General features: G+C 42.9%; 1 protein-coding gene across 1 annotated transcript in view; it reads right to left on the reverse strand.

Annotated features, from left to right (window-relative positions):
- Positions 1-4,736: 4,736 nt before the first annotated feature.
- NLRC4 (NLR family CARD domain containing 4) overlaps positions 4,737-27,023 on the reverse strand; it is a 31,212-nt gene continuing 8,925 nt past the window's right edge. The window contains exons 2-8 of the mRNA XM_090034951.1: positions 21,718-21,978; positions 15,718-17,685; positions 13,254-13,346; positions 10,167-10,337; positions 6,719-6,811; positions 6,240-6,407; positions 4,737-5,267 (exon numbers count right to left, since the gene is read on the reverse strand). Coding sequence (XP_089891077.1) covers positions 4,951-5,267; positions 6,240-6,407; positions 6,719-6,811; positions 10,167-10,337; positions 13,254-13,346; positions 15,718-17,685; positions 21,718-21,978 — 3,071 coding nt within the window. The 3' untranslated portion in view covers positions 4,737-4,950. The remainder of the gene's footprint in view (positions 5,268-6,239; positions 6,408-6,718; positions 6,812-10,166; positions 10,338-13,253; positions 13,347-15,717; positions 17,686-21,717; positions 21,979-27,023) is intronic.

Below are 27,023 nucleotides of genomic sequence, written 5' to 3' on the forward strand. Positions count from 1 at the left end.
CTTCATGCACCCCAGCATTGCAATGATCATGAACTGTGCTGCTACCTCAAGGTGTGTAGAAAGAACTTTTATAGCTGTGGCTGTGTCTGAATCGCTGATTCTCTGAATCAGCATTGAATTGTCAGATTCGGATTCAGCCAAATTGAATCGGAGACAGTGATCCGAATCAACGGATCGAATCACTGTCCCTGATTTGGGCTGAATCTGAATCGAATAGGGCCCACTTCACACACCCCTAACTATTAGTGCTATGAAATAAACTCTGGTGCAGTTTGTGCCAGAGCCAGCTGCTCCCAGGCACCACATTTACATGTGCACATGGGATGGCAGCACTTTGAGCTGGGGTGGAGCAGCCCTGGACTGGAACAGGGCCTGGGGGGTGTCAGCCCCAGGCTCCAGGTGGCAGCATTGAGCAGTGGAGGGTTGGCTGGGGCACAAGGGGCTATGATATGAGGCTAGGTGGCAGGTAGCCCTCTGCACTTTAGCACCCTCATGCCCCAGCCAGCCCATGACCATCTATACATGCGTTTTGGTGAAGTAAATTACTCCACTTTAGGATAGTATTGTCCCCGGCAATACTATCCTAAAGCGGAGTTAATTAATTTATTGTGCCCTAATACTGGCACATGTGTAGACAGTGATGCTTTATCGTGGGGCTAACTAATCAACTTCTCAGTAAAGCACACATGTAGATACACCCTGTGAGTTTAATTAGAAGCCCTTAAGATGGAAAGGTACTGGTGCAAAAGAGTCATAGAGGGAGAAAGGAGGAGAATAAGAAAAAAATAGAATGGGAGGGGGGTGTTTCATTTTAGGAAAGGAAGTCTTTAAATTAGAAATGGCCCCTCTCTTTTTTGCTTTTACTAGAACCCATTGTGTTTAGGGCTAAATGAGTGTGGTGGTTAATGCTCTCCTTGCATGCTAGTTGGTCATTACAGTCTCAAAATGAGGAAGGTGATTAGAGTATACTTGTCACATGCCCCAGCTACCCAAATTCAAGTGCAACTTCAGTGCACCATATCAGGCAGGTCAAGCCCAGGGTGAAGGAAGTTTGCTGTGTAAGAATTTTAATTAGCAATGATCACAGTAAAATTCATAATCTGCTGAAAGCTGATAGCTGAAAGCTGACAAATGCTACTGTTTGAGATTTGCACTTAAAACCAGTTTGTGCTCTACTACCCACCATCTTAGATTAGCCATATATGGGATAGTCATCTACAAATATTACAGTCATCCCACTAATCATATTAGCGAGCCTCTCAGCAGCTTTAAGGACACATTTATACCACTTGTGGGAAATAGTTCAAATAAAATGAACCCAGAAGCTTCTTATTGCTTATTATATGGTTGAAAGAAAAAATATAATCTCAGCTATTGGGGGATTAATTCAGGTCCTCAGAGCTGGGAAAGCACATAGCCTGATTGTTCATAAATCAGTGTAGGCTCACATTACGATGTATTGTAAAAACAGTGATCTTTTGTATGCTGCAGCTTCCAGCTCTTTATGTTTTGACATGTTAAGCATTTCAACATTAGCTTTTTACCCAGTAAATAGGAAATGTGAAATAATATGATTATAACACTCATTGTCAGTCAATTCAAGGATTGTTACCATTTTCAGGAATATTGTGAGAGTGTATTGTTTGTATTTTTATCCACCACGATAAATTTGATGATAGAACAAGGTCCACAACTGCTTGGAGGAAAATTGGGAGCCACTGATGGGTAGGGGGAGGTGCAAAGGTGGCTAAGGACTAGGGGTGTACAAAGCAGGCCCTATTCAATTTGGATTTGGATTCAGCTCAAATCAGGGACAGTGATGGATTAGTTGATTCAGATCACTGTCCCTGGTTTGATTCAGCCGAATCTGAAGATTTGATGCTGATTTGGAAAATTAGGGATTTGGACATAGACACAGGTTTAAATGTTTTTTCTATATACCTCGAGGTACCAGTGCAGCTTATGAATGCTGTGATGCTGGGGTGCATGGGGCATTCCACAGGGGTGAGGAGGGGCTCTCCACGTGATCAGCAGTGAACCCAGAAGTGGATCGGAAGTACTTCCAGTCCACTTCTGGGTCTGCCAGGGAGCGTTCTGGGGCTCCCCCCATGCCTCCCCGGCTTGGCGATTGGCCCTGGAGGGACCCTGGGTGCTTGGACCCAGGAAGCACCAGTCACTGAGCCAGGATGGCATGGGGGGGCCTCCCAGCATGTTCCCTGGTGGACACAGAAGTGGACCAGAAGTGCTTCTGATCCACTTCTGGGTCTGCTGCCAAGCACACTGGGGAGCCCCCTGCACTCCTGTGGGATGCTCCATGCACCCAAGCATTGTAGCATTCATGAGCTGCCTGCTACCTAGAGGTATGTAGAAAAAACATTTAAAGCTGTGTCTATGTCCAAATCTCCAAATCTTTCCGAATAACTCTGAATCAATTTGGAGGGTTCTGATTCAATTTGGAGAGATTAAAGAGTCCTCCGATTCAGTTCAGATTCGGCGATTCGGCCACCAAATCGGACCGAATCTTGGCCGAATCAAATCAGGGACCCAAGTTTCGCACAGCCCTACTAAAGACACATTTCTGGTTCTCAGCTCCCGGGGTAATTTTTTTCTTTTCATTTATTTTTCACTTATAGAGAAGATCTATCTAGCTCCTCAAACTTGCTGTGTCAGCAGGGAAACAGACATAGCTGTGCAGTCTGTTTTGCTGACTGTAGTGTGCTAGGATCCAGCCTTCCCATGCCTCTGCCGTGACACAGCTCTGTGGCTAATTCTTAGGGCCCCCTACCTACTGTACCTCCCTCAGAGAAGGGTCTGGCCTTCTGCATTGTCCTCCTGCTATTTCTGCACCTTCTTCCTTGCCTGCAGCTGATTAAGTCATGATGAGTGAAACTCTTTCTTAGCATAGCTGCTTATCCACTGAGCTTCAAATCAAACTTCTGATTTTTTTTTGCTTCATCCCTCACTAACTCAAATGTAATGTGGCACTTTGTCTCAAGAGTCATCACATTGTAAGAAATGCTATAAATTCACTGGAGAAATGTTTATATAATTAATAAAGAAATGTAAAAAGAGAAGACATTTTAAGGTGAATGGAAGTGTAAGACATGAAAAGTTCCTTCTAGCTCAAAGAAGTATTTGTGTGAACTACTATAATGAGTATGCTGGCTCCTTGCTAGCTGCCCTGCCCATGCTGCTATTCCCAGAATGACCTGGAGGAAAATAATTAGGCCACACATCATTCCAGGAGGTGCAAAGACAAAATACTTAAGCAGTTCAGCAGACGGGGGAGGACTTTGCAATGATCACCAAGGCCACTGACATCAGATAGAAAGATGGATGGCTGTGGCTCAGTAGTAAGCAAAATCCTGAGGTGGTGAGTTAGGAAGCCAGAAGCTAAGCAGAGCATGTGGCTACAACTGGAAGGGAACCAGCAGCAGAATACCAACAAAAAGCAGGAGATATGAGGTAATGAGAGACAGCACAGGAAACCCCCAGTAAGAGCATCAGATTGTAAGATCTGACTGTGACTGAAGAGTTAGGAATGATTGTTTATCTGTTTTGTAATTGGTTAAGCTTTTATACCCAGGCTCTTGTTCTCTTTTTTTTTATTGCCATCAGCTCTAAGAAGATGCCAGGGAAAATGCAATAATGTATATTTTGGTTTAATTTTTCACAGGAACCATTAAAGTTTTCAGACTTCAACACTGAGGGTGGCTAGGATGAATGTTTCTGACATCTAAATGAAGGCAGCAGTAAAATCAGAAAGCATTATTAAACTACATGTGTACAGGTAAGTCTAAAACCTTTAAGAACATCGTTTGTCAGACAGGATGGAAATGCTTTTTAATTTTAAATTATTCCTGACAGCTTTGTTTTCCATTCCACCTTTTATTATTCCTGTCCTTGTTCTCTTCTTTCCCTCGTGCATCTTTATCCTTAAAAGATTTTTTCCAAGAAAAGGCTTTCTCCTACATTTCTGTACAGAATGGGACAGGAATGCCTCAATGCCCAATGTATTCTGTTGCAGAGAAGACTGATGTGGCAAGGGGCCAGAACCATTTCCTTGCCTGTTCTGCCCAACCTGTGGTGGCTATCACTGCTGATGGTTTTAATTTGGTTCTCTGTATCCAACAGAACCAAATGATGTTTATACACCTGCTTCGGGAGCGGAGCGGGGAGAGGGAGAAGGGTGGCTTTAATTAGAGTGGCTCCAAGAGTCACTGTAATTAAAGTTCCTGAAGCGCCTTGTGTATCAGCATCCCTGTGCTGAAAAATGGCAGTGGGGCACTTTAACTAAAGCTTATTGAACAAGCTTTAGTTAAAGCACCCTTGCCGCCAGTTTTCAGCACAGGGACGCTGATACATGGGAAACTGGCGTCTGCTGGAGAGCAGTAATTACCATGCTCCAGCAGACTCAATTAATCAAGTCTGCTCCAATACACTGTAATTATAGTCCGTCGGAGTGCCTTGCTGCATGTGTATAGGCATCCTAAAGGACAGATTGTGCTTACAGCTATTTTTAAGGCATGACTAGACAAGGTAGTAGGTTTCCTTGTGCAATGTCAGGGACAGTACCGTTTTATAAACTATATCTATTTTACCAGAAGCACTGGACTTCTGTCTTTTTATTAAGAACTTTCAATTAATTTCATAATTAGCAGCAGTGCTAAAAATGGACCCACAAAATGTACATACACCTAAAAAACACTTAAAAATACAGTTTCCAATGTGCAGGGTGTCAATCTGACAGAAGGTGACCAGTCTATGTGTTCTCTCCTTCCTTATTCTTTCTGCCAGAGGAGTTGATTAGGGTTTTCTCTCTCCAGTCTTGCTGACAGATGGGAGATTCAGTCAGCCTTGGAGCTGCTGAACTAGGACATGGCCATGCGTAAGAGAGGTTATCAAAGTACAAGAGCTTAAGTTGCTGCTCTCACTTGAGGCTGGCCTTGTTTAAGAATTCACTAGCTGAAATTCTTTGCCACAGCTCACTTTTGCATCACTAATAAGTCCCAGATCATGGTCATCTAACTTCCAGCCAGTCAACCGTATCTCTTTTAAGTAATTCAGTGTAGTTAGCACTTGGCTCATTTTGCAGATTAACAGTGGGTCAGGTACCAAGTCACATTTGCTGCTAAAGTCTAAAAATCTCAATTTGTTGAGATTTACCAGTGCCTGAATGAAAGAAAGCCAGCCATTACTTGTCACACAGTTCATTGCCAAGTCTAAATGCTGGAGGTCTTCCAATGGTGTTTTCTCAAAAAATGTACCTGTGAACATATATAAGTATACATTAAAAAGTGACTGGACATGACTTTAATTAAGCCCCCAGTTCAGAAAACAATCCCTATTTAGGGCAACACTTGAACACATGCTCTAAAGCCATGAGGACCTAATGCATGCTTAAAAATTTCAGTCTTGACTTGGACTTAGAAGTAGGCTTACATGTTGGGGGGTTTTCTGCGTGAAGAACTATCAAAGCTAAAGTATCAATGTCCACAGGCCTCACTGTGTTACTCATACCAATCCCAAACTATTATTCATTAAGTCTCAAACACAGAGTTTGCTGAGTAAAATGGGATCCTTCTACCCACAAAAAGATTAATTGACTTCAGTTGTTCTACATATTCATGCCAGGGTCCACCAGTGCACAAAACATTACAGGGTCAGGGCCATGGAAAACTGTCATTCATTTCAACTTTGCTTTTCCCTTTGCTATGCTCAGATGTAGTGGACAGTGGCAGCTTCAGGAAACTGGGTGCAGCTTTCTGATCCTCAGCTGTTGCCTCCTGCAGAGTGTTAGCTCAGCAAGAGGTCTGACCTAACTTTGCCACTGGGATAAGCGCTGTTACAGATGTCAGATCAGGGAAGATAAGGCATACTGGGACCCCACTCAGCCCTACACTTGTCTCACCTCTGTGGCTGGTGCAGGAGATGGAACAATTGCTTCTGTTAGTGGACAGGAAATTCTGCTCCAACAGTCTCCAGCTGTTTTAGGGTCCCTTGCATTGCTTATGCAATTGGTTTAATTAAATTGCATTTTTATTTCTATCCCACAGAAACCCACTGTTATTTCATTTTTATTATTAGAAACCACTAACAATAGAAATGTGAAATCATGAAACTGAGTTCCTACTTAACTTTCAATTCATTTCACATCATTTGAGGCTTCCTGATTTACCAGTATTTATTTTTGTTCTGCTTTTGTCCAGCTTTCATCCTTCTGCAGTAATTGTACTTACCGAGAACTTTAACCTCAACATCAGTAAGGCTCCATCTATTCAATCTGAGTTTTGTCAGCTGTGGCATTGTTTTGAGCTGCACTAGCAGATCACTCAGGCAGACATTCACATCATCTCCCCAAGGAAGCATCAGCACTTTCATGTTTGGAAGGATGTTCAAGCTGTTAGCTATATAAAATGATAAATGTAATTTTAGTGATTGTTACAGTTCAGTGTAAAATCATAGAAGAGAGTTAAATTACACTGACTTTCATGCTCTAAGTGCCTCAGCAACGAATGACTGAGCAAACAAAGCAGCCAGTTGCACTCATAATCTGTCACCTACCACCCTGTGTAATGCAACCTGCTATACTGAGATGGAATGATTCTAGAGTTATTTCTCACTTAGAAATTAATTCATTTATAACCACCTGTACAGACCCCAACATGAGGTATATCCCTCAATTTAACTTTTCATCAAAAGAAATCTTCTGTCTTACCTAGTTTGCGAACTGCAACTTTTCCATCCTTTCCCAAATAATTTTCAGATAAATCAAGTACATTCAGTTTTGGTAAATTACAAAGATTCTGAGCTAAGAGATATAAAGAAAAAAACTTATTATTGCTGTTTTAATTGCAGTCAGATTCTTGTACTAGTGTTTCATCACCATAACAGTTAAAAAGTCCTTTCTAATATCTAACCTAAATCTTCTTTGTTGCAAATTAAGCTGATTTCTTTTTGTGACTCCCTTGTGGTCACAGAGAACTATCAATCACCAACATGTTTATAACAGCCTTTTGTTATATTTCCCCCCCGCCCCCATCTCTCTCCTCTTTTCTAGACAAAGCCAACCCAATTTTCTTCCATTTTTCATGTTTTCTAAACCACTTATTTATGCTCTACCTGGACTCTCACCAATTTATCTATGGTCCCCAAAACTATATACGGCAGGGGTGCTCAACCTCTGGCCTGAAGGCCAAATGTGGCTTGTGGAGCCTTGAAATCTGGCCTGTGGGGCTTCCCATGGGTCAGGAATTTGACAGCAGGAGACGAGTGGCAGTTAATACTGCCACCCCTTCCCCACTGCAAAATCTCAAGCTCTGAGCAGTAGGTCGGAACCAGGCCATGACCCTCCCCACTACATGACCAGATCAAAGCCGGGCAATGTCCCCTACCCTCTGCATAGTTGGGTTGGAGCCAGGTTGCATCCCTTTCCCCACCATTGAACTGGACCACGCCCCTTTTTCCCCCCTTCCCTCCACCAGGCCATGCCCCCCTCCTCCCATAGGGCTAGCCATGCCTCTTCCCCTTGTACAGCTGGTTAGAGCTAAGTCTCCCCCCATGACCCCTTCCCTCTATCCTGCCCAGCTGGGTCCAGGCCATACTCCCTTCCCTATGCAACTGGAAAAGGCCAGGCTGTCCATGCATCTTGTTAGCTTTCAGGTACTTATGAATTGATTGTACCATTTCCTCCAGTGGGCTAGGGACACAAGTTACACATAAACCAGTTTAAGTGATCAGAAACTGGTTTAAACCTGTAACAGAACATAAGTTCAATGCACATATACCAGTTTCAAAATGGCTGAAATTGTTTAATGATAAACCAGGTTGGATGTAGTATCAGACTAAACTGATTTGGGTCAAACAGGTTTATGAAACTTCTGGCTGAGAAGGGAGTGGAGACAGCAGCTGGGGTCTGCCTGGCAGGGGCATAGCAGCTGGGGTCTGCCTGGCAGGGGCATAGCAGCTGGGGTCTGCCTGGCAGGGGCATAGCAGCTGGGGTCTGCCTGGCAGGGGCATAGCAGCTGGGGTCTGCCTGGCAGGGGCATAGCAGCATCTGCCAGGCTTCCTTCTGCCCTCCCTCTTCTCCCTGCCACTTGCTGCTCAAGCAGAGATTTCCCCCCACCCTTCTCCCACAGCAGGGACCCCAGCAGCATGGACCTCAGCCACACCACCCTTCATGCTAGCTAATGCTGAGAGGTGTCTATGCGTGTATCTCCAATTTCACTGGAACAAAGACAGAACAAAGGCAGTCTCCACTTAGGGCTTTCTGGAATTAATAAGAAGGTCAGCTGGTAATGTCTGTCAGCGAGCCCCCCTCCCTCCTTTCTTCCTGAGCAAGAAACCAGTGGCTTGCAAACGCCTTTGAAAATGCCTGTGTCCTGTGGTAAGAAGAGCTTGAACTAATGAGTGAGAGGCTTTTGTTTTCTTGATGGGCTGATAAGCTTTGTGCTTTGATAAGTTCCCTGCAGGCTGGTGGCTGCTGGCTTGCTTCAAAGCCAGAGGCATCTCCCACCCTGAAACTCTTACATCAAATGAAGTTTCACCATGCAGCAAATAATGCTGGTGATTGCTTCCATCCATCAATTACTGAGCCTGGTTAGAGTGCAGCTTCCCTGTCCCACAATTTGTTAGTGTTTAATAGGGGACAGAGAAAGATGTGAAAAATTACCTGGTTTGCAATGAATGGGACCTGTCCATGCAGTCAGCAAATACAGAGCACTAGCTAGCAGGATAATACAGATGCACGCAGTCCACACAAGCAGTTTCTTCTTCCCCCACCCTTTGCCTCACAGTGCTAGCTGGGGCCGGGGTCTGGCAACATTCCCTGCCCCTTAAGCTGGGACTGGGGGGAAAAGCCTGAAAATGGATGCTTCCCCTCCCACGTCAGGCACACCCCAGCTGGGCACTGTGCAGGCCAGAGTGGGAGTTTAAACCTCTCCCTAATCATAGCATCCTGCCAAGGCTGGCCACACAGCCCCCACCCCAGCTCAGTACTGTAGAAAGGAAGGAAGGGCTAACTTTAGTGCCCCTGGCCTCTGCCCTGAGCCACTGCAGGCATGTGCCTGCATTTCCTGAATCAAAAGTGAATGTCTATCCACTAGCAAATTGGTACAATCTATGCAGGTTAAACTAACCTGCAAAGATGGAATAAATTCAGGCTCAGGCTCTTTGAATGCCTGTCCCTAGCTCAGAAGATTTCTAGAAATTAAGCTGAGTAGTGTATAATATTCTGAATTTTCTTTCTAAACCTTTTTTACAGCTAGCAACTTTTTTTGCTCTTCTCTAGTACTTGGGGACCTCCCCTGTCCTCCTAGAATTCTCAAGACAATTGCCAGTGGTTTAGAAATAGCTTCGTCTAATTCCTTAAGTACTTACTGTAGGGTTCATTTAATCAATTTCTGCCAAGTTTAATACATCTACTGTATCTGTATCTAAATACCCTCTGTTCTTTCCACACTCCTGCCTGCACTCCTATCTACTTCTTAAAATTAACTTCCTTGATCATAATTCACTTTTTTGTGAAGACTCAACCAAAAAATAAGATTGATTCTTCAATCTTCTGTCCTCATCTGTTATTTGCTCTCCTTTCCTATTTATAAATGGACTAGAACATTAGTTTGCCTGCTCCTCATTTCTAGTTTATGGATAGAAAACAGCCCAGTTGTCTTTTGTCCTTTGCTAAATGAAATTCATGTTGCACTTTTGCCTTTCCCTTCCATGCTTGCACTATTTATGCTAGTGGTTCTCAACTGGGGTGTCACAGTACCCTAGGATCCCAAGAAATTCTTTTAAATGTGCTGCAGGATGCTGCACAATATTAGCACTGTTACATATGCAAACGCCTATATGTGCTTCACAAGATAAACTCAGATTTCAAACAAGAATCCATAGTGCCAGAACATTCTCCCTGCTGTAGTCTTTCTGAGTTGTTTGTAATAAAAGAAGTGCTCTATTATTTTTATGTAGTCAACAAACAAGTGAAATTGTTTTTTGAAACAGGGTGCCCTTAAATTCAGAAAAGTTTGGAGGAGTGCCTTGGGTCTACAAATTTAAGAAATGCTGCTTTATACTCATCCCTATTTGTATTCCTCTTTCTGTACAGTTCCTTTTTTATTTTCATCTCCTACTGTTCATGTTGCATATACCAGCATTTCTATACTCACCCAATATTTCCACAGCATCCCCAGAGAGACAACAATTAACTAGATGGATTTCTTCAAGATCACCTAGTTCAGCAGAGATGGCTCTTACAATGCACCTCATTCCATCTCCAACATCAGTCAAATGACTCAAGTGCAACAAATGCAGCTTTTTCAAAAGCTTGATGCCTTCAGCTATGAATGGAATGAGAAAAAGCCGATAAAGGTGCTAAGAACACCCTGTTCCAATATTTGTTTACTGATGTTTTGAATGAGGAAAAAAGTAGAAATTAATCCATAAGACATATCACTACTACTTTTATGTTTATATTGTATAATAGAGGTGTGCAAAGTGGGCAGTATTCGATTCAGATTCGGATCCAGCCCAACTGGGGGGACAGTGATTTGATTCGTTGATTTGGATCACTGTCCTGATCTGATTTGGCCGAATCTGAAGACTTGATTCTGATTTGGAGAATCAGCGATTTGGCCATAGACATAGCTTTATATGTTTTTTCTATGTACCTTGAGGTACCAGGCATGGCTCTTGAACGCTGAGATGGTGGCACAGATGGAGCATCCCACAGGAGCACAGGGGAGAGCCCCTCACGTGCTTTGCAGCAGACTCCCCTGTGCCCCCCCGACTTGGCAATCAGCCACAGGGGAACCCCAGGTGACTCCCCAGACCCAGGAGGCACCAGTCACCATACTTCTGGTCCACTTCTGGGTCTCCCACCAAGCACATGGTGGACCTCCCCCACCCCCATGGGACACTCCATCTGCCCCACCATCTCAGTGTTCACAAGCCATGCCTGGTACCTCCTGACTTGCATTTTAAGCAGGCTGGCCAGCCCCAGGGATCCAACCCTTCAGTTCAATTCAATTTAATTTATTAAGGATTCTGGCTGAAAGCCATGCTCCCAAAAACAACATGACATATAACCATAATATAAATTTATACAAAAATAACAGAAATGCAAATATAATAATAAAATACGGCCAACCATTATAAAAACATTATTCCTACTCATAGAATTAATACAAGTTTCTCTTGCTTTATGTTGTACATGTGTTCCTGGAAAACAGCACATAACTTGAATTCACATATAGGGAACCCACTTTACAATGAAACAAATATGGATATGTTCCAAAACCTCAACTGTACTGACCTCCAGATCCATTTTTACAAGACAATTTTGGTACTTGCCAACAGCAGACAGTACACACAAGCACAGGGTGGTGGGGAATGTTACCATAATGCTACAGAAACATGTCGCAGACAATGAGCGAGGAACACAGATCCACACAGGAGACTATATTTTGGTGCACATCACTCCCACAATACACTGCACAAAGCAGCTGACTGTGGGCTTCCATCACACCGAGTGCATAAGAGTGAATTTACCTCACGTATAACAATTTTTGGTATAGAAAGGGTTATTGCATAAGAGCAAATTCCCACATTCAAAACACACATAGAATGAGGGAAACCTGTATAATCAAATACAAAAATGGTGATAAATCAGATCATGAATCTATAAAAATGTTGTGCATAGGTCCACAATTAACACAGTAAAAAAGCAAATACAGTGATAAAGTTTACCAGTCATATGAACAACAAAGAATGTTTAGCTCTGATCACTTCAGCCTTGTAAGCAAAAATTGCAAGATGGTTTACTAAATATGGATCTGTTTGCTGACGGAGCCGTATTAATTTCTCTCTATTTGAGAAGTATATAAATTTCTGCAGGAATGGTGATAAATATTTTTCCTTATGTCATTATATAGAGGGCATTCTAAGACATAATGAATAATGTCTTCCAAAACTTCTAAACAGGCTGGGCAACATCTTTTAGCCCTTGGAATGGAAAGTCTACGTGGGCTGTGGGCATCTGTGTGGTTCTAAGTCTAGTCAAAGAAGTTCTCCATTTATTGTTGACAGCCAGCTGTAAATACCTTTCTCCCCGCAAATCTAATTCCAAAGAATATAAAGAGGGTCAATGAAAGTAGCCTTGGCCACTGCAAAATCATTCTGCCTGGCAATATCTTAGAACCTCTGGAAAACCTGGACCTTTTCTATGGGGAAGAAGTGCCTTTCATTGTCTTTGACATAATGTCCCATCCTGGAAGATGCAAAAGTGCAGGAAAGAAAAGGATCTGACCCTTTATGTTTGTTTGACTATGGCATATATTATTTGGAGGACATTAATACCTCATAACAGTATGGGTTCCTTTACATGTTACATTTATGCCACAATTAATGTGTTAATTGCAGAATCAATAGCAAGGAAACTATGCATGCATCCAATTTAAGGCATCATAAAAGGGCAAACCAGCCATAAAAATTTCCATGTATAATGTAGAATATTTGTATGGCTGGTTTGTAGGGTACTTTAAGTTAAACAGATGGCTTGTCCCAGGGGCTGTCCCAGAACTAGTGCTGACAATCAGCAGATCGTTGGCACCAGCTACCAGGGCAGCCCCAGTTTTCCAACTAGGGCTTCTGTTGGCAGGAAGGACTCCCCTGCTATGGAGTTTAACCTCCCCTGACCAAATTCCCTGGTGTGCAGAAGGAAGGGCTTCCCCTTCCGGGGACTTTAAACCCAAGAACATGCAGCTCCCTTTTTTCCTGGGGATGGGGTTTAGAGGCTCCCAGAGGGAGAAGCACTCTGCTAGTGACTTTAAATCATGATCCCACAATTCGTAGTCCCACTGAACTGCTGCTGGACACTGAAACTGTCAGGTGCAGGGTTTAAACTCCCTGGAGTAAAGCCCTTCAACAGTCCCAGCCCCAATCCTAAAACAGCCCTGGTGCTATCCTGGGGCTAGGGCTAACAATCACCTGCCATGTCACATGTGGAATGCCAGGAGGAATGATTGTCGGGATTGGGGATCAGGTCCCATGGTGCCTTAAAATGAACATGTGCCAGGAGCCTAAGGTCATGCAGGTCAAATCAAGACCTTATTGCACATGTAGAAGAAATGACTGTGCTATCAACAGATGATAGAATATTCAGGTCCTCACAGTGCAGGAATGTGAGGCCAACTGTCTATACATTCAATATCTGAAAAGCAAATAATTATTGTGTGAAATATTGAAGTGTGTATTACCTAATTTTTTAGCATCGCTCTCATTCATCTTTATATTGTCAAAGATGAGCTTTTCAATGTTAATTAGGTTGTGTATTCCATCAATAAGTCCACCTGCCAGAAAAGAACCATAAATTAGTAAGTCACATTGCCATTTTTTGTACTGTAACAAACTTAGTTGCAGGTCAAGTTATAGTGCTGTAACAACAGTTCCTGTAAAAAGTAAACAAAAAAGCTGTTTCCAAATATGATTCTAAGTACAATCTCTGACAAGAGACTGCAGATTTCTAGCAAATTAAATTTTGATTAAATTAGAAAGTGCTAATGCAAAATTCAAACTAAGTTTTAAACACGCAATAACCTGAAAATGGAAACTTGTGATTCCTGTTGAAATTGTAATTCATTACCATCTCTTCTTACACATGACAGCATATATAGTGCTTCAGATATTATCTTACAGAAACAGTAATGCCTGTGGTTAAGTCCTGCATAAGTGTGCCAGTTCAATAGAGGACTTTTTTTTTTTAGGTGTTTAGACCTTTTTTTTTTAAGTGTCAGGTTTTCAGACACCTTTGGTTTCTGGCTGAGAATGAGATTTTTATTTTTGCACAGAAAATGGCAGCAGCGCGGTTTTGAACTAAAACACCTCTGATGTGTTTTAGTTCAAAAATGCACCGCCACCCCATTTTCTCAGTACTGGCGCAGATTTCACTGCTTATACAACTGCAAGCGTTGCAGTGCAGGGTGCTTTTTAAAGTGCCCAGCGCTGCAGCACATCCATGTGTAAAAATGCCCCTAGTGTTTTAATAGAAATTGTCAGGAACTTGCAATTTGGCAACAAAATATAACCCAGATGGAAGATGTTCCTTTTCACATTCTGATTAAAATCTGTTTAGTATTTGTTCAAGTTGTTTTTTTTTAAAGTACTCAAGCATATGCACTGTTTATTACCAGACAATAATGCTTTTCCCTATTGCAGACTTTCAGGTTTCTGCAGGAAATATGAGTAAAATGTCATATTAGATGTATAATAGATGCAGAAACTTTTGAGAGTGTGTATATTTGAAAATTGCATCTATTCAAATATGTAAATCAAAATGAAAGAGACTTTGGAGCACAATAGTTAGTGGGTCTATGCTGCAGCAGCCCCCCACTTATTTTCTGCCATGCTCTAATTGTGTAAGGCTCTTGTGTTAGGTAGGCCTCACATCCTGTAGCAATGAGTATGTCCCTCTCCTAATTCCAGAAAACCAGACACCTTACACTAAAGAACCTGTGCAATTTTTCTGTGCTTGGGGCTTGTTATTTCCTGTCCCTTAGTGCTGGGTTGCAAATTTGAGAGGAAGGGAGTATTTTCAAATGTATTCAGCATTAGAAATGTTATTAATTAATGGAACAACTCATCAAAGTGGTCTTTGGTATAGTAGATAGTCTACCATATGAAGTTGTTAATTCTGGATATTTTTGTAAAATGTATGTGCTTGCTTACCCAGAAATTCTAAGTTTGATGCAGGAATTACTTTGTGAAAGCCACTGGCCTATATTTTGGAAAAGGTTAGACAAGATTATCATAATAGTCCCTTGGGCTTTAAAATCTTTGAACCTATTGTGAAAGCTAAAGGTAAAGGTAAAGAAATAGTAATATCTATGATAGGATATGCAGCAGCCATCATCAAAAAGAGGAGCCTGAGGGGGGACCTGGTGGCTGCCTACAAATTCATCAGGGGAGATCAACAGCAAATAGGTAGAGCCCTTTTCTCCCCAGCACTACCTGGGGTGACAAGGAACAATGGTAATAAGCTGATGGAGGATAGGCTTAGGGTGGAGATCAGAAGGCAATATTTTACAGTTAGGGTGGCCAAAATCTAGAATCAACTTCCCAGGGAAGTGGTCTTTGCCCCTACCTTGGGCAAATTCAAGAGGAGGTTGGATGATCACCTGTCTGGGGTCTTGTGAACCCAGCATTCATTCCTGTCTGTGGCAGGGGGTCAGGCTAGATGATCTGTTCAGGTCCCTCCTGACCCTAGCTACTATGAAACTATGCAAAAAGTATAATTGTTTCATCTACATACAGACTTTATCATCATTTACTCTAGATTATTTGTACTGGTGATCTTCCAAAATGTAAAAAATCTTTCCTATGTAAAAATCCTATCTATGTATCTCTTGTGTAAATAAACATCCAGGGTTTTTTTAAAGGGCAGTGTTACAGAGATTTTGAACAATCTTACAGCAAGAATACTGAATCTTTGCCCAACAAGGAGCTGAAATGACACTTTGCAAGAGTGCAAAGGCTAAGCATACAACAGACTACAGTCAACTTCATTTTGAATGTGGAAGTGTGGTCCAGTGATATTAGTAGTTCCCATAATGATCAAAGTCAGACATCTTCCACATTAAAGAAAAAGGTGTCAGTGAGCTACATGTTGTGGTCCACATTATTCCCAGAGATTGCACTAGCTACACACAGATCACAATACTGTACCTTCTAGATGTTTGCTTTGCAGATCTTTTATATTTATTTCTTTCAGCTTTGTCATTGCTATGATTTGTTGTTCATCTTCTGTGGTAAGAGGCGTGGATTCTACAATAAGGTCTTGCATATTCTTACAGGTTTCAAGGACTTTCTTCAATGTTCCTGCAATGCCAGCACTTCTGTTGATTTGCAGGCTGAGACTTGAGGCAGAGCAGCATATTTTACCTAGATACTTAATATCATCTTTCTTTAACTTGTTAAAATTATGGAGTGTAATCTCTAAAGCCCTGATTTTCTGATTCCATTTGAAGAACAAGGAGACAGCCTTTTCAGGGATATAAATTTGGGGATTTCTTGTGTTCTCATCTTCCATGTTATCCAGTGAGGAATTTCCAAAAAAATCTAATTTAATGAGTTCCAGTGCACTGACACAATTAGGTAAGTGTTTAAAAAACCCAAAGAGGTATGTTGGGATGCTTTGAGTATTAATATATAGTCTCTTACCATGAAAGAATTCTTCAAATTCTCCACTCAAGCATGATTTTGAGCGACTTTCATAAAATAAGTTAATGACACATTCCACAAAAGAATTCAGGTTAGTTGCCTGCAAAACTTCATGCTGCTCTGCATTTTCCACCTTTTCAGGTTCTCCTTCCAAAGATGGATCACTTAGTGAAGGCAGACCAAAAAGACTTCCACGCTGATAGACTGCTGTCAGATGTTTTATAACTATTCTAGTAGCATCTACAGAGGATCCACAGGTATAAAGAAGTAAATTACAGTAAGTAGAGGTAATATCTGAAATATTGTCCATTTTTTGTAGGTAACTAAACCCTCTAGCCACCTCTGTGTCCTTGGAGGATGTCAATAGGCTGCAGAGTCTCCTGCCTGCAGTGTATTCCTGAAAGGATTTATGAAAGAATCGATACACTGGCATTAGCCTTTGAGCTGTGTATTTATTTAGAAGACCTGAAGCCAGCAGTACTTCTTCTTTGATATTGGACAAATCCTCAGACTGAAAATCAAACCTTTGGTCAAGTACTCCATCTAGGGCTAGGTCTCCACAATGATTTATGCTCAGTTTAATGTGATTTGCTGTTATTGTTTCTGTCTTGTACTTATTTTTTTGCACCATCAGGTCATACAATGTGCAGAAAAGTGCTGTTTGTGTGCTTGGATTAAAATTATTTTCACCCATTTGGATGGCACAGGCAATGACAACAAAGAGTGGTGTCTTCAAAAGATTCTTCATGAAATTAGTTTCCTCTAGATGAATTAGCAGACCCTTGGCCAGCTCATATTCCAAGACATTATTAATGAGCTGCCTAGCATTCTCCTCTGTTAGATCTCCTGTTTCAGCAATGAGTGAACCAAACTGTCTGACCTTATGAATAGACTCAGTCCTGGTAGTAACAATGACCATATTCTTGAATTTGTGGTTTTCTTTAATCATTGCTTCTATTTCTGGGCAGGTTGAGGGCCTGAATTCATCATATCCATCTAATAGAAAAAGAACCTTTTGTCTTAGTCCCAGCAACATCTTCATGAAGTCCTGCTTGGGTATGGTATATGGAACTGTAAGAAGCTGATCACATACAGTTTCATAAAGTCCTTCTTTTGCACTGCTCAGGCTGATAAAGAAAACAAATTTGAAATGAGTCAAAGCAGGGCAATTCCCAGAAGCCCATAGTACAGCAATTCTCTTCATAAGGGTTGTTTTGCCTTTGCCAGCTTCACCTTCTATTATGCAGGGGGTTTTTAATTCACCCAAAAGGATGCTTAAAGTGAGTTGCCCTTTCCTGGTGTTATGTGTATCTTTATTCCAAAGCAAGATGTCTGTAAAGGTAGTTTTCAAATCAAAAATGATGTCAATATCAGTGCCCAATGGATGAAATTTTTGGAAGAAAGGAGATAGATACAAGTCCATTAAATCCTGAGCCAAGTCATCCAAGTCTGGTTTCACTTGGCTAGTGATACCTAAAACAAACAGAGCATATATAGGCTGAATTAAATAAATCAGTGGTTTTGTGGATTAGAATTGCATTTAAAATTTGATCTGCAGAAAACCTGGCTAAATTTGCATGTTGGTTATAGACCAAGTGGTGATAAGTCAGAGACATGATTTGCTTTACTTGTCCATTCCAATAGACTAGGTTTAACTCAAAGTGATCAAATCACTCTTATGCACAAGACCAGCACGGTGGGTGTGTCTACATGTTCAATTAATGTGCAGTAAGGTTGCTGTATAGTAAAAAAGGCACAGTAAACTGATCCTGAGAACATGTCTACACATGTACCCTGTCAGGCACAGATTTGCACCCAAAAGAAGCAGCCCGGTCCAAGACTGCTTCTCCCCTTCTCTGACCCACTGTGCCAGCCAGGGGGAGTTCTGGGCTCCCCCAGGTGCAAAGCCAGGGGCTAGCAGGGGGCATGGAGGCCAGTCCCAATGTGCATGGGGCAGGGAGAGCTGTGTGGCTGCAGGGGCAGCTGTCTCGTTGTCCCATGCACTTTTGCCCCTGTAGCCTCACAGCTCTCCCGGCTCTGTGCATATGGAAATGGGTCCCCTTATGTACGGGGCCAGGAGACAGCTGACCCTGCAGCCGGCACAGGTTCCCCCACATGGGGGCTTATCTAGGCAGCAGCAAAAGCTCCCAGTTAGCACCTACACATGCGCTAATGGACAGTAACTACGGTGCAGCTAATCTACCTGTTTCTACAGGTACTAGCAAACTGTGCAGTAGACTAATTTACTGTGCAGTAAATGCTGTGCATGTGTAAATGATGAAGCTTTTCTACTCATTAGATTAGTCTCATGTGGAATAAAGTGTCTCCTGTAAATGCACCCAGTGTGAACTCCATCAGTTCCACTTCAGTCCTTACTTGAGGAGCCTTTAAACTGATTCTCTGCTCAAGGGTGAATATAGGTGTATCTGTGTGAACACAGACAAGTATCTGACGGGAATAGGATTTACTTGTTCATGAAACAGTAGCAAATGGATCTGAAAGGTTATTTAGGAGCAACTGATAGCACCTGAAATTTGGACTAGGTTGGGGTGGGCAATTATTTCAGCTGGATGGCCGCTTAATGATTTTTGGTGAGCTGTCAAGGGCCCTACCCCTTAACGAGTGCCCTGCCCCTTGGTCGCTATTTTGTGACTGGAAGTCCCACTCCTTAACCCCTGACCTTTGCCACTGGAAGTCCCTCCCCTTGCCCCGGAAGTACTCCTGGGGAGGTGGGTGCTATATTGGAACCAGAAAAAAAACCCAAATCATATACTAAAAATCAAACATCTACTATAACATATTTTAATTTTATTTCAAAAAAGATTTTGTCCCGTGCGTTCCCATAGTGTAAATAGAGGTGATTGCATAATAGCTCAAAATAATAGCTCAAAATAAAGCCTTACTCTTTTATATTGTATGTGTGCAAGGTTTGGGGTGTGGTTGGGGAGGTGGGTGTGGACTGTGCATGTGTGAGGGGATTTGTGGTGGAGTGAGTAGTTGTGAAGAGGTGTGGAGATGTGTGCATGTGTGGGTTTGGGATTTGTGGGGGGGTGGTCTGTGGGGGATGTGGGAGTGTGTGCAGGTGGGTGGGTGTGGGGTTCATGGGGAAGTATAAGAGGAGGGTGTGGGGTTTGTGGAAGGTGTGTGGGTAGGTTTGCAGGGGAGTTTGGGGGTGTGTGGCTGTGTGTGCCCTCCCACACTGTTGGTGGTAGCAGCAGCAGCAGGTGGCGGGCCCTCGGGGCACTTGTGACCTGTGGCAGGCAGAGCCCCTGGTGGCACACAACTGCAATTGAGTCCCTGGATCTGCATGTGGCAGCATGGAGCCAGCTCAACTTGGCCTATTGTTGCACATCTTTGGACCAGACTGGTCTAGCTCTGTGCCAACACATGGGGCTCCTGGTAGTGCAGGTGGGAGCAGTACACCAATGGGTCAGTTCTGTGCTTCCATGTGGGGCTTTGAGTATTTCAGTGGGGAGCCTCACATGGAGGCACAAAGCCAGCCTGGTCAAGTGGTGCACACTCCTGGCTGCAGTGCTTGGAGCTCCATGTGGAGGCACAGAGCCCACCTGGCCTGATGGCACAACTCCCCACAGCTCCTGGTCCATGCACCATAAAGGTTGGGGTGGGGAGCTCCATGCCTTCATGTGGTGCTCCTGGCACTGCATCCACAAGAGTGCACCACTGGGCTTGGCCAGGCTGGCTTCATGCCAACCATGTGCAGCTCCCTGCTGGAATGCTGCAAGCTCCACATGGAGGCATGGAGTTGGCTCAGCCCTGACCGATGGCTGCAGTGCTCACAGCCCCATATGCTGGCACAGAGTCAACATGGTCTGCCCCAAAGGTGCATGCCAGCAGGCTGGCTCCATGCCACCACATACAGCTCCCAGGACTCAGCCAGAGCCATGTGGCATGAGTCCCCTGAGGGGCCATTGCCTGCTGCCACTGCTGCTACCAGCAATGGGAGCTGTGTGCCATGTGGGGGGCATGTGGTGCGGGGGCCCACACCAATCCACAGATCCCCCACACACACTCCCACCCACAAACCCCACACCTCCACACAAATTCCACACCCACATGTGCCATTGGGCCGGGTAGGCTCCATACTGCCACATGTGGCTCCTGGCCCTCCTTCCAGGATCTGTGTGCTATTGGGCCAGTGGGGCTGGTTCTGTGCCAGCACATGGAGCTCCCAGCACTGCAGGCAGGAGCTCCTTCTCCACTCACCAGTTGTCCAGTTGTGCACCATTGTGCTCCATGCTTCCACATGGGGCTTCCAGCTGGAGTACGGGGAACCTCATGGAGGTGGAGACACAAAGCCTTCCTGGTCCAATGGCATGCCATCTCTGAAAGCCCAACTGTTTTTGACTTTCCAAGGGGCAGCTGTGAGCCAGTAATAATTGTTTTGTGGAGGGCCCTGTGGACCAGATAGAATGGCCTGGTGGGTCAGATTTGGCTTGCGGGCAGTATTCTGTCTGCTCCTGGACTAAGTGAACTTTGGAACACTTCAGTTTAGGAGTTGCCCTCATTTTCTTCAGGTTTGCAGCTAAACTTTTTTGATTCTCTTTGGTCTCCTTGCAGTTAAAAAAATGTAATGCAATCCAGGAAGCTTGATCCTTTGCAGACAACAATTTTAATTTTTCTTTTGTTTTAAATTTTTGCCAAGTTTTCCTAGAAGGTGCAAATGCAGCTAAAATGAATGTATGCAAAATAAGAAAAGGGAGCTAACTCAGAGATAATTTTAAAGAGTAGTATTTTGCAAAGGGTGGGGCATACCCCTCCGGAGTTGTGTGAAACACCAGCTTGGATGTGTGGGGAAAATATGTAAATTAAGATGGTTAGACCTTTAATAAAAAATGTGAGATTGTAGATGGGGCACTATTTGTTCAGTTTCCTGCAGGGGAACTCCTCTGTCAAAAGTCTGACAAACACTGTTTTAAGGCATAACCTTGTTCCCATTGAAGTCAGTAAGAATTTTGCCAAAGACTGAAACAGAAGATTGTTCATGCCTTGACACTTGCTCCCAAATCCCAACAGTTTCAGTAAGAGTAGAACATATGCAACTTCTGTTAATTCCAACAACTCCTAATATTAGATCCTTACCAGTTAGGTTTAAATGCTTTAAAATGTTTGCAGCTGACAACAAAGTGATCAGCTGCAATCATGCGTTCACCTCATTGTCTCACCCTGCAAACATCTTCCAAATGATCAGATGCATTTCATTCTTTGAAGAACTATATGCCATTTATTACAAAGGATTTCAGTATGTTGAGGACCTTTCAGAGGATGTTATTGTTTCCTTTTTTTAAAATCACTTTTGCATAAAATATAGGAGTTTTCAATGCTTAATTCTCTCTGATGAATGATTATATCCCATAAAAAGGATCAGAATATACATATCTAAAAAATTAGTGTATTGCAAGTTCGGATGGCTGCCTCCTAAAATCATTTAACTCTTGGCATGAGATAAACAAACAATGAGCACTACAGATAAACTTTAGTACTTACAGTATCCGTACAATTCCTGATAGAGGAAAGGGTTTTGTTTCTCAAGTGCTTTAACCAAAATTCTGCAGGCTTCTGAACCTTTATTCAAAACCATGTAAATCATCATTCTTGAAGCATCCTGTTGAGTCTTTTCACAAACAATAGTATTCATTTCTTCACCAGACAGGACATTGCTAGCAAAAAGGTCATCCACTAGCTGCTTTACAGTGACCATTCCCATTCTTTGAATAAGGTGAACACTGTTCTTCTTAATAAAATCCACTGAGAAAACAGAATATTTTAGCTCTAGATCTATTGTATGTTGTAGCTGCCAAGAAGATTATTGATTCTTCCCTTGAAAATTTAGGAGTGCATGGTGCTACATTTGATAGCAAATACAATATAATCTAATATCAATTATAGCAGATAATGTGCAGAGAACACCATGTTAGGAATATAACTTTTAAAATGTGCATGGCCCACTAGCTAATAGACAGACAGACAGGGTGTGGAGCACAATGTTTTGCCAGTAAGACTTTGAAAGCAGCATGTTTCTCATGAGGAGTGAAGCCACATGGGCCAAGTCTTTCATAAATGGGTGTCCAAAATTAGCATCGTAAGTCCTTACTCAGGCACCTAAAAAAAATGGCCTGACTTTCAAAATTGTTAAGCACAACATTTAGATAGTCACTTTTGAAAAACGCATCACTTATTCACATATTTAAGTATAGACTTTATGAACCCAGTTTTGAAAATCTTAGTTAAGTTATATTGGTCATGCCAAACATTCTTTATTTATATTTCTCAGCACCACTGTGCAGTAGGTAAACATTAGTATCCCTACTTTAGAGATAGGAAATCAAAAGCCATTAGAATGAGATATAAAGCCCCAAGGTCCCATGTAATCCAGTGTTAGAATCAGGATTAGAATACACTTCTCTTAACTGCTAAAGCATGGAGAAAATTTTTCAAAATGGCCCAGGAGTCCAAGTCTTAGAAATAGGGTTTAGAAGATACAGACATGCACCCAATTCATTTAACACTTTTGTAAAGCCTGCTTAGTACCTGAATTCCCATTGACTTCAGTGAGAAATTAACATGTAACACATGTAGGCATTTCTACAAATTCCATGAAGGTCTAGCTCCAAATTGACCTTGTTGTCACAACACCTAACATTTAGGCACCTTACCCCAGGAGCATGAAAATCTCGGAAAATATTTTGTCCAAGGTGGTGACAAACCCAAAGCTTTGTATTATAATTGGTTCAAACAGAGAAATGTAATTAAAGTTGCTTATAGTTTGTGACACTTCTGCTTGAAAGCTAATTTCAAGTTTATTTACAGAAAAACAAACTAACTTGTTTCACAATATATATTAAAAGGTTTTATTATATACTTTCGTACATATAGCAATAAAATGTATTTCATTTAAAAGTTGTTTTATTTATCTGACTTCATTTTAAGTCTTAGAGAGATTCATTATCACATAAAATCTTTAATGTAAAATAGTCAAGTATCCAGGTCCTGATTGCCTTAATGTACAATAAGAAGCCATTGTATTGTGAAAAAAGGACTTACTTATTCAGAGTCAAGTTTTACAGCTTGAACTACGCAGCATGGAATACGGCATCTAAACTGAAAACAAAAACAGATCAGAACAGTACGAACTATGTACAGTATTGTGGCAGGGCACTGTTTGTGCCTGCCACTTTAAGACTTGAGCCAAGCAGCCAGCAGGTACTTGATTGCAGCAGCCATTTTAGATCCCTGGCTGCCTATATAAACAGATCAGTTCCCTGCTGGCAGCCCGGGCAGCAACATTGCCTGGCTGTGAGGCTTCTTGCATCCTCCTGGAGGTAAGGGAGGAAGAGTAGGGCTAGAGACTCAGAGGCCTGATGTAGAGTACCCTTGACTAGTCAGTGCTGGGGCCAGGACCAGACCAGTCAAAAGGGCCAGGGCCCACTGTGAGGGGTGCCTAGAGCTGAGGGCCTGGGGTTCCTGACTGGCCTTGGAGGCGAGGCCAGGGCCTGTGTGGCCAAAAGTCCTGGGGGGACCATGCCTGAGAGGGGTAATAGTTTCAGGGAGCTAGGCAGCCCTGAATGAGGATGGGATGGGGTGCCTGAATGGAAGGATCTTAGAGGGGTCCTGATTGGAGGAGTGTGGGGTCGGTGATGGTAAGAACTATGGATGCCATCTGCGAGGCATGGGCTGCAGTGTAGAGAAGGAACGGAGCTGCAGATAGTGCCCCAGGCATTGGGGCAAGAAAATGGGCAGCCTCCTGTCTAATTAAGATAATTAATTAGATAACAACAAAGTGTGGCAGGTGAGAAAGGCAGGAGGTTGGCCCAGGAATGGGTGGGCCAAAGGCAAATTGGCCCTGAGAAGGCCCTCCTGTTACAAGTATGGTTCCTTCTAAAATAGAAAACAAAAGTGTGGCCAGTCCTAAAGCTTTCATCTGAAAACAGTATACATGGCCTTGCATACACACCTGAGCTTGAAAAGCATAGTAATTCAGAACGCAGCTGTCTTCTAAGGGGGTGGATTGATTTAAATGAAATTTTCAAATCACTGATTTGAATCAAATTGGGAACTGGAAAAACTTGAAGTGAAGAATTCATTTTTATCTTCATGTGCATTTCCACACACTATTTTCCTAATAAGAGATTCATTCTCAGTATCTAGTAAAAGTACTAAAGCTAGAATGCCCATATGTCTGGGTTTTCCCAGACACATCCTCTTTTTTGCCCCCCCTGTTCTTGTGTCCAAGAGGGTTTTTAAAACACGATCAAATGTCCAGGTTGTTGCTCTGCCTTTGCTTTCCTGGGCACTAGCAGCATGGCTGCTTGGGGCTGGGAGCAGTAGGCAAGGTAACTGGCTGTCAGAGGTCACATGTTCTGCATGTGAGCCCTGGTAAATCTCTCCCAGGTAAGAGAGAGAGAGAGTGCATGTGTGTGGGTAGCAGGGCTGGGGGGGACCAAAACAGGAGTGAGGGGCACTGGCAGGGCAGGGAGCTGTGGATCAGGAGTCAGGGACACTAAGAGGGCTGGGGGGCAAGGGACTGCAGGTCAGGAGAGAGGAGCACCAGTAGGGCTGGGGGGGACAGGGAGCTGTGGGTCTGGAGTGTGGGGCCCAGGCAGGGCTGGGGGACAGGGGGCTGAGGGTTGGATGTGAAGGGCATCAGCAGGGCTCGGGGAGGGGCAGGAAGGTGCAGATCCAGAGTGCAGGGCACTGGCAGAGCTGGGGGTCTGGGGACTATGGTTTAGGAGTAAGAGGCACTAGCAACACTGGGAAAACAGGGGGCTGTGAGTCAGGAGTGAGGGGTACCAGAAGTCATACTGCTAGGTGTTTTTAGAAAATCTGTTCAGCAGCTATCTGTGTTGAAGGACACAGGAACAGCTTTTAGGCACTTAAAGTTTTAGAATTATTTGAGCTCAACCTTTCCTACCTGATTTTTAATTTTAGTAACTACTTGGGTGGTAAATTAACTGCAGAGTAGGGCAAATTACTGTTCAGTAAGCATCTGCACATGTACACAGTGATGCATACTGAGAAGTAATTTGCTCTACTGAGCAGTAAAGCATCTCCTGTAGTTGCAGACAATGAAGACTGAATGTTAGGGGTATGCGAAGCAGGCCCTGTTCAATTAGGATTTGGCCCGAATTGGGGACAGTGATTTTGATTCGGCCGAATCCAATCGGAAGATTCAATGCTGATTCAGAGAATCAGTGATGCAGCCATAGATACAGCTTTAAATGTTTTTTCTACATGTTAGAAATATTATTAAAAATGCATTATCAATAGTGTTGTTAGAACGGCACAGCTGTCAGCTCTCCCTGGTGGGAGAGGGGGAGGTTGGAGGAGAAGCTACTAAGGGCTCTTTGTATTAAGGTATCACTCTCTCTTTGTTCTGCAAATTTACTATCTCTTTGTTACACTAAATCACACTTCCTTTCATGCTCCCCACACTTCTCAGGCAAGATAAGAGTAATTGCCATTTTTAATGATCCTGTCCTTGGGGGTTGAACTTTTTGTAACCTGAAGTACTTTCTGAGCAAGCGCAATTAGCTAATGCATATAAGCCTATCCGCCCCGCATACTTAAGTAGTTAATTATAATGCACATGCGACGGATGACGTGACGTCATTTCATATATGTTTGTATGAACCGGAAATGAGTTGTAAGAGTTCCTGCTTCTGCACACGTGCTCAGGAGAGAGGGGATAAAGCCTGCTGAGAAGTGTTCCCCGGGGGCAGAGAGTGTGGTCTTTTGTCTTCTCTCTCTGACCCTATTTGCAAATATATACCTTTTGTGTTACTAAGAATGTGTGCCTGGAATTATTATTCATGAGCCTCCAAAGAAACGAACTGTGATTTTTACATCATACATACCTTGAGGTACCAGCACAGTTTGTGAATGCTGTGATGCTGGGGCACTTGGAGCATCCCACAGGAGTGCAGGGGGGCCCTCCACGTGCTTGGCAGTGAACCAGAAAGGGGAGTGGAAGTACTTCCAGTCCCCTTCCGGGTCCTCCAGGGGGCATGCTGCACCCCCCCCCCGCATCCTCCTGGCTCTGTGACTGGTGCCTCACTGAGCCAGGGGGGCGCCAGGGCCCCCCCCCATGTGCTCCCCAGTGGACCCAGAAGTGGACTGGAAGTAGTTCAGGGGGAGGAGGCAAAGAAAAGCAACTGCTGCTGGCAGCCGTGTGTTGGTATCCATGATCTTGGTGGCAACCAGAGTTGTCCCTTCCGCTTTGCCCCTAGCACCTGTCTACATCCATACACTACTGAATTTGAGGAGGGGTTATTGACGCACCATGCTTTTTAGTTTTGAAGTTATCTTAATAAATAAGTTTAGGTCTTGGTACAGGTTGTCATACTTTCAGATTTAATTTTTTTAATAAGATTTATTCTTTTTTAAAAGAAGAAAATATTTAATTTTGATTTAAAAAAAAAAATAAGGTGGTTTAAATTGTCTTGGCTCCATTTAAGTCAATCTAAACCAGGTCAGGATTTGCCCAAGAAAAAGCAAAAATTTATTTTATTCTGTGGTGCCTAGGTACTATGAGAATCTTCTATTATTTAATCATGAACTTTATTTCAGTTAATCGAGCAGTATTTTCTGTGACCAGTTATACATGTACTGTCCACTGCTGTCTGATGTTATTATAGTTTGTCTCAAACGTATTATTTAATTTTGTTTGCAATAACTTTATCCTGCCTTAAATTTTCATATATTCTTTTTCCCTTACATGGCCAGAGTAGGACATGGTAGTACAAAAAGGGGGTACCTCCATGTAATTAAAATTGTCTAAAGAGCATATTAGTCAC

Source organism: Crocodylus siamensis, chromosome 1, assembly GCF_052110815.1.
Source record: "Crocodylus siamensis isolate JL-2025a chromosome 1, ASM5211081v1, whole genome shotgun sequence".
NCBI classification, from domain to species: Eukaryota; Metazoa; Chordata; order Crocodylia; family Crocodylidae; genus Crocodylus; species Crocodylus siamensis.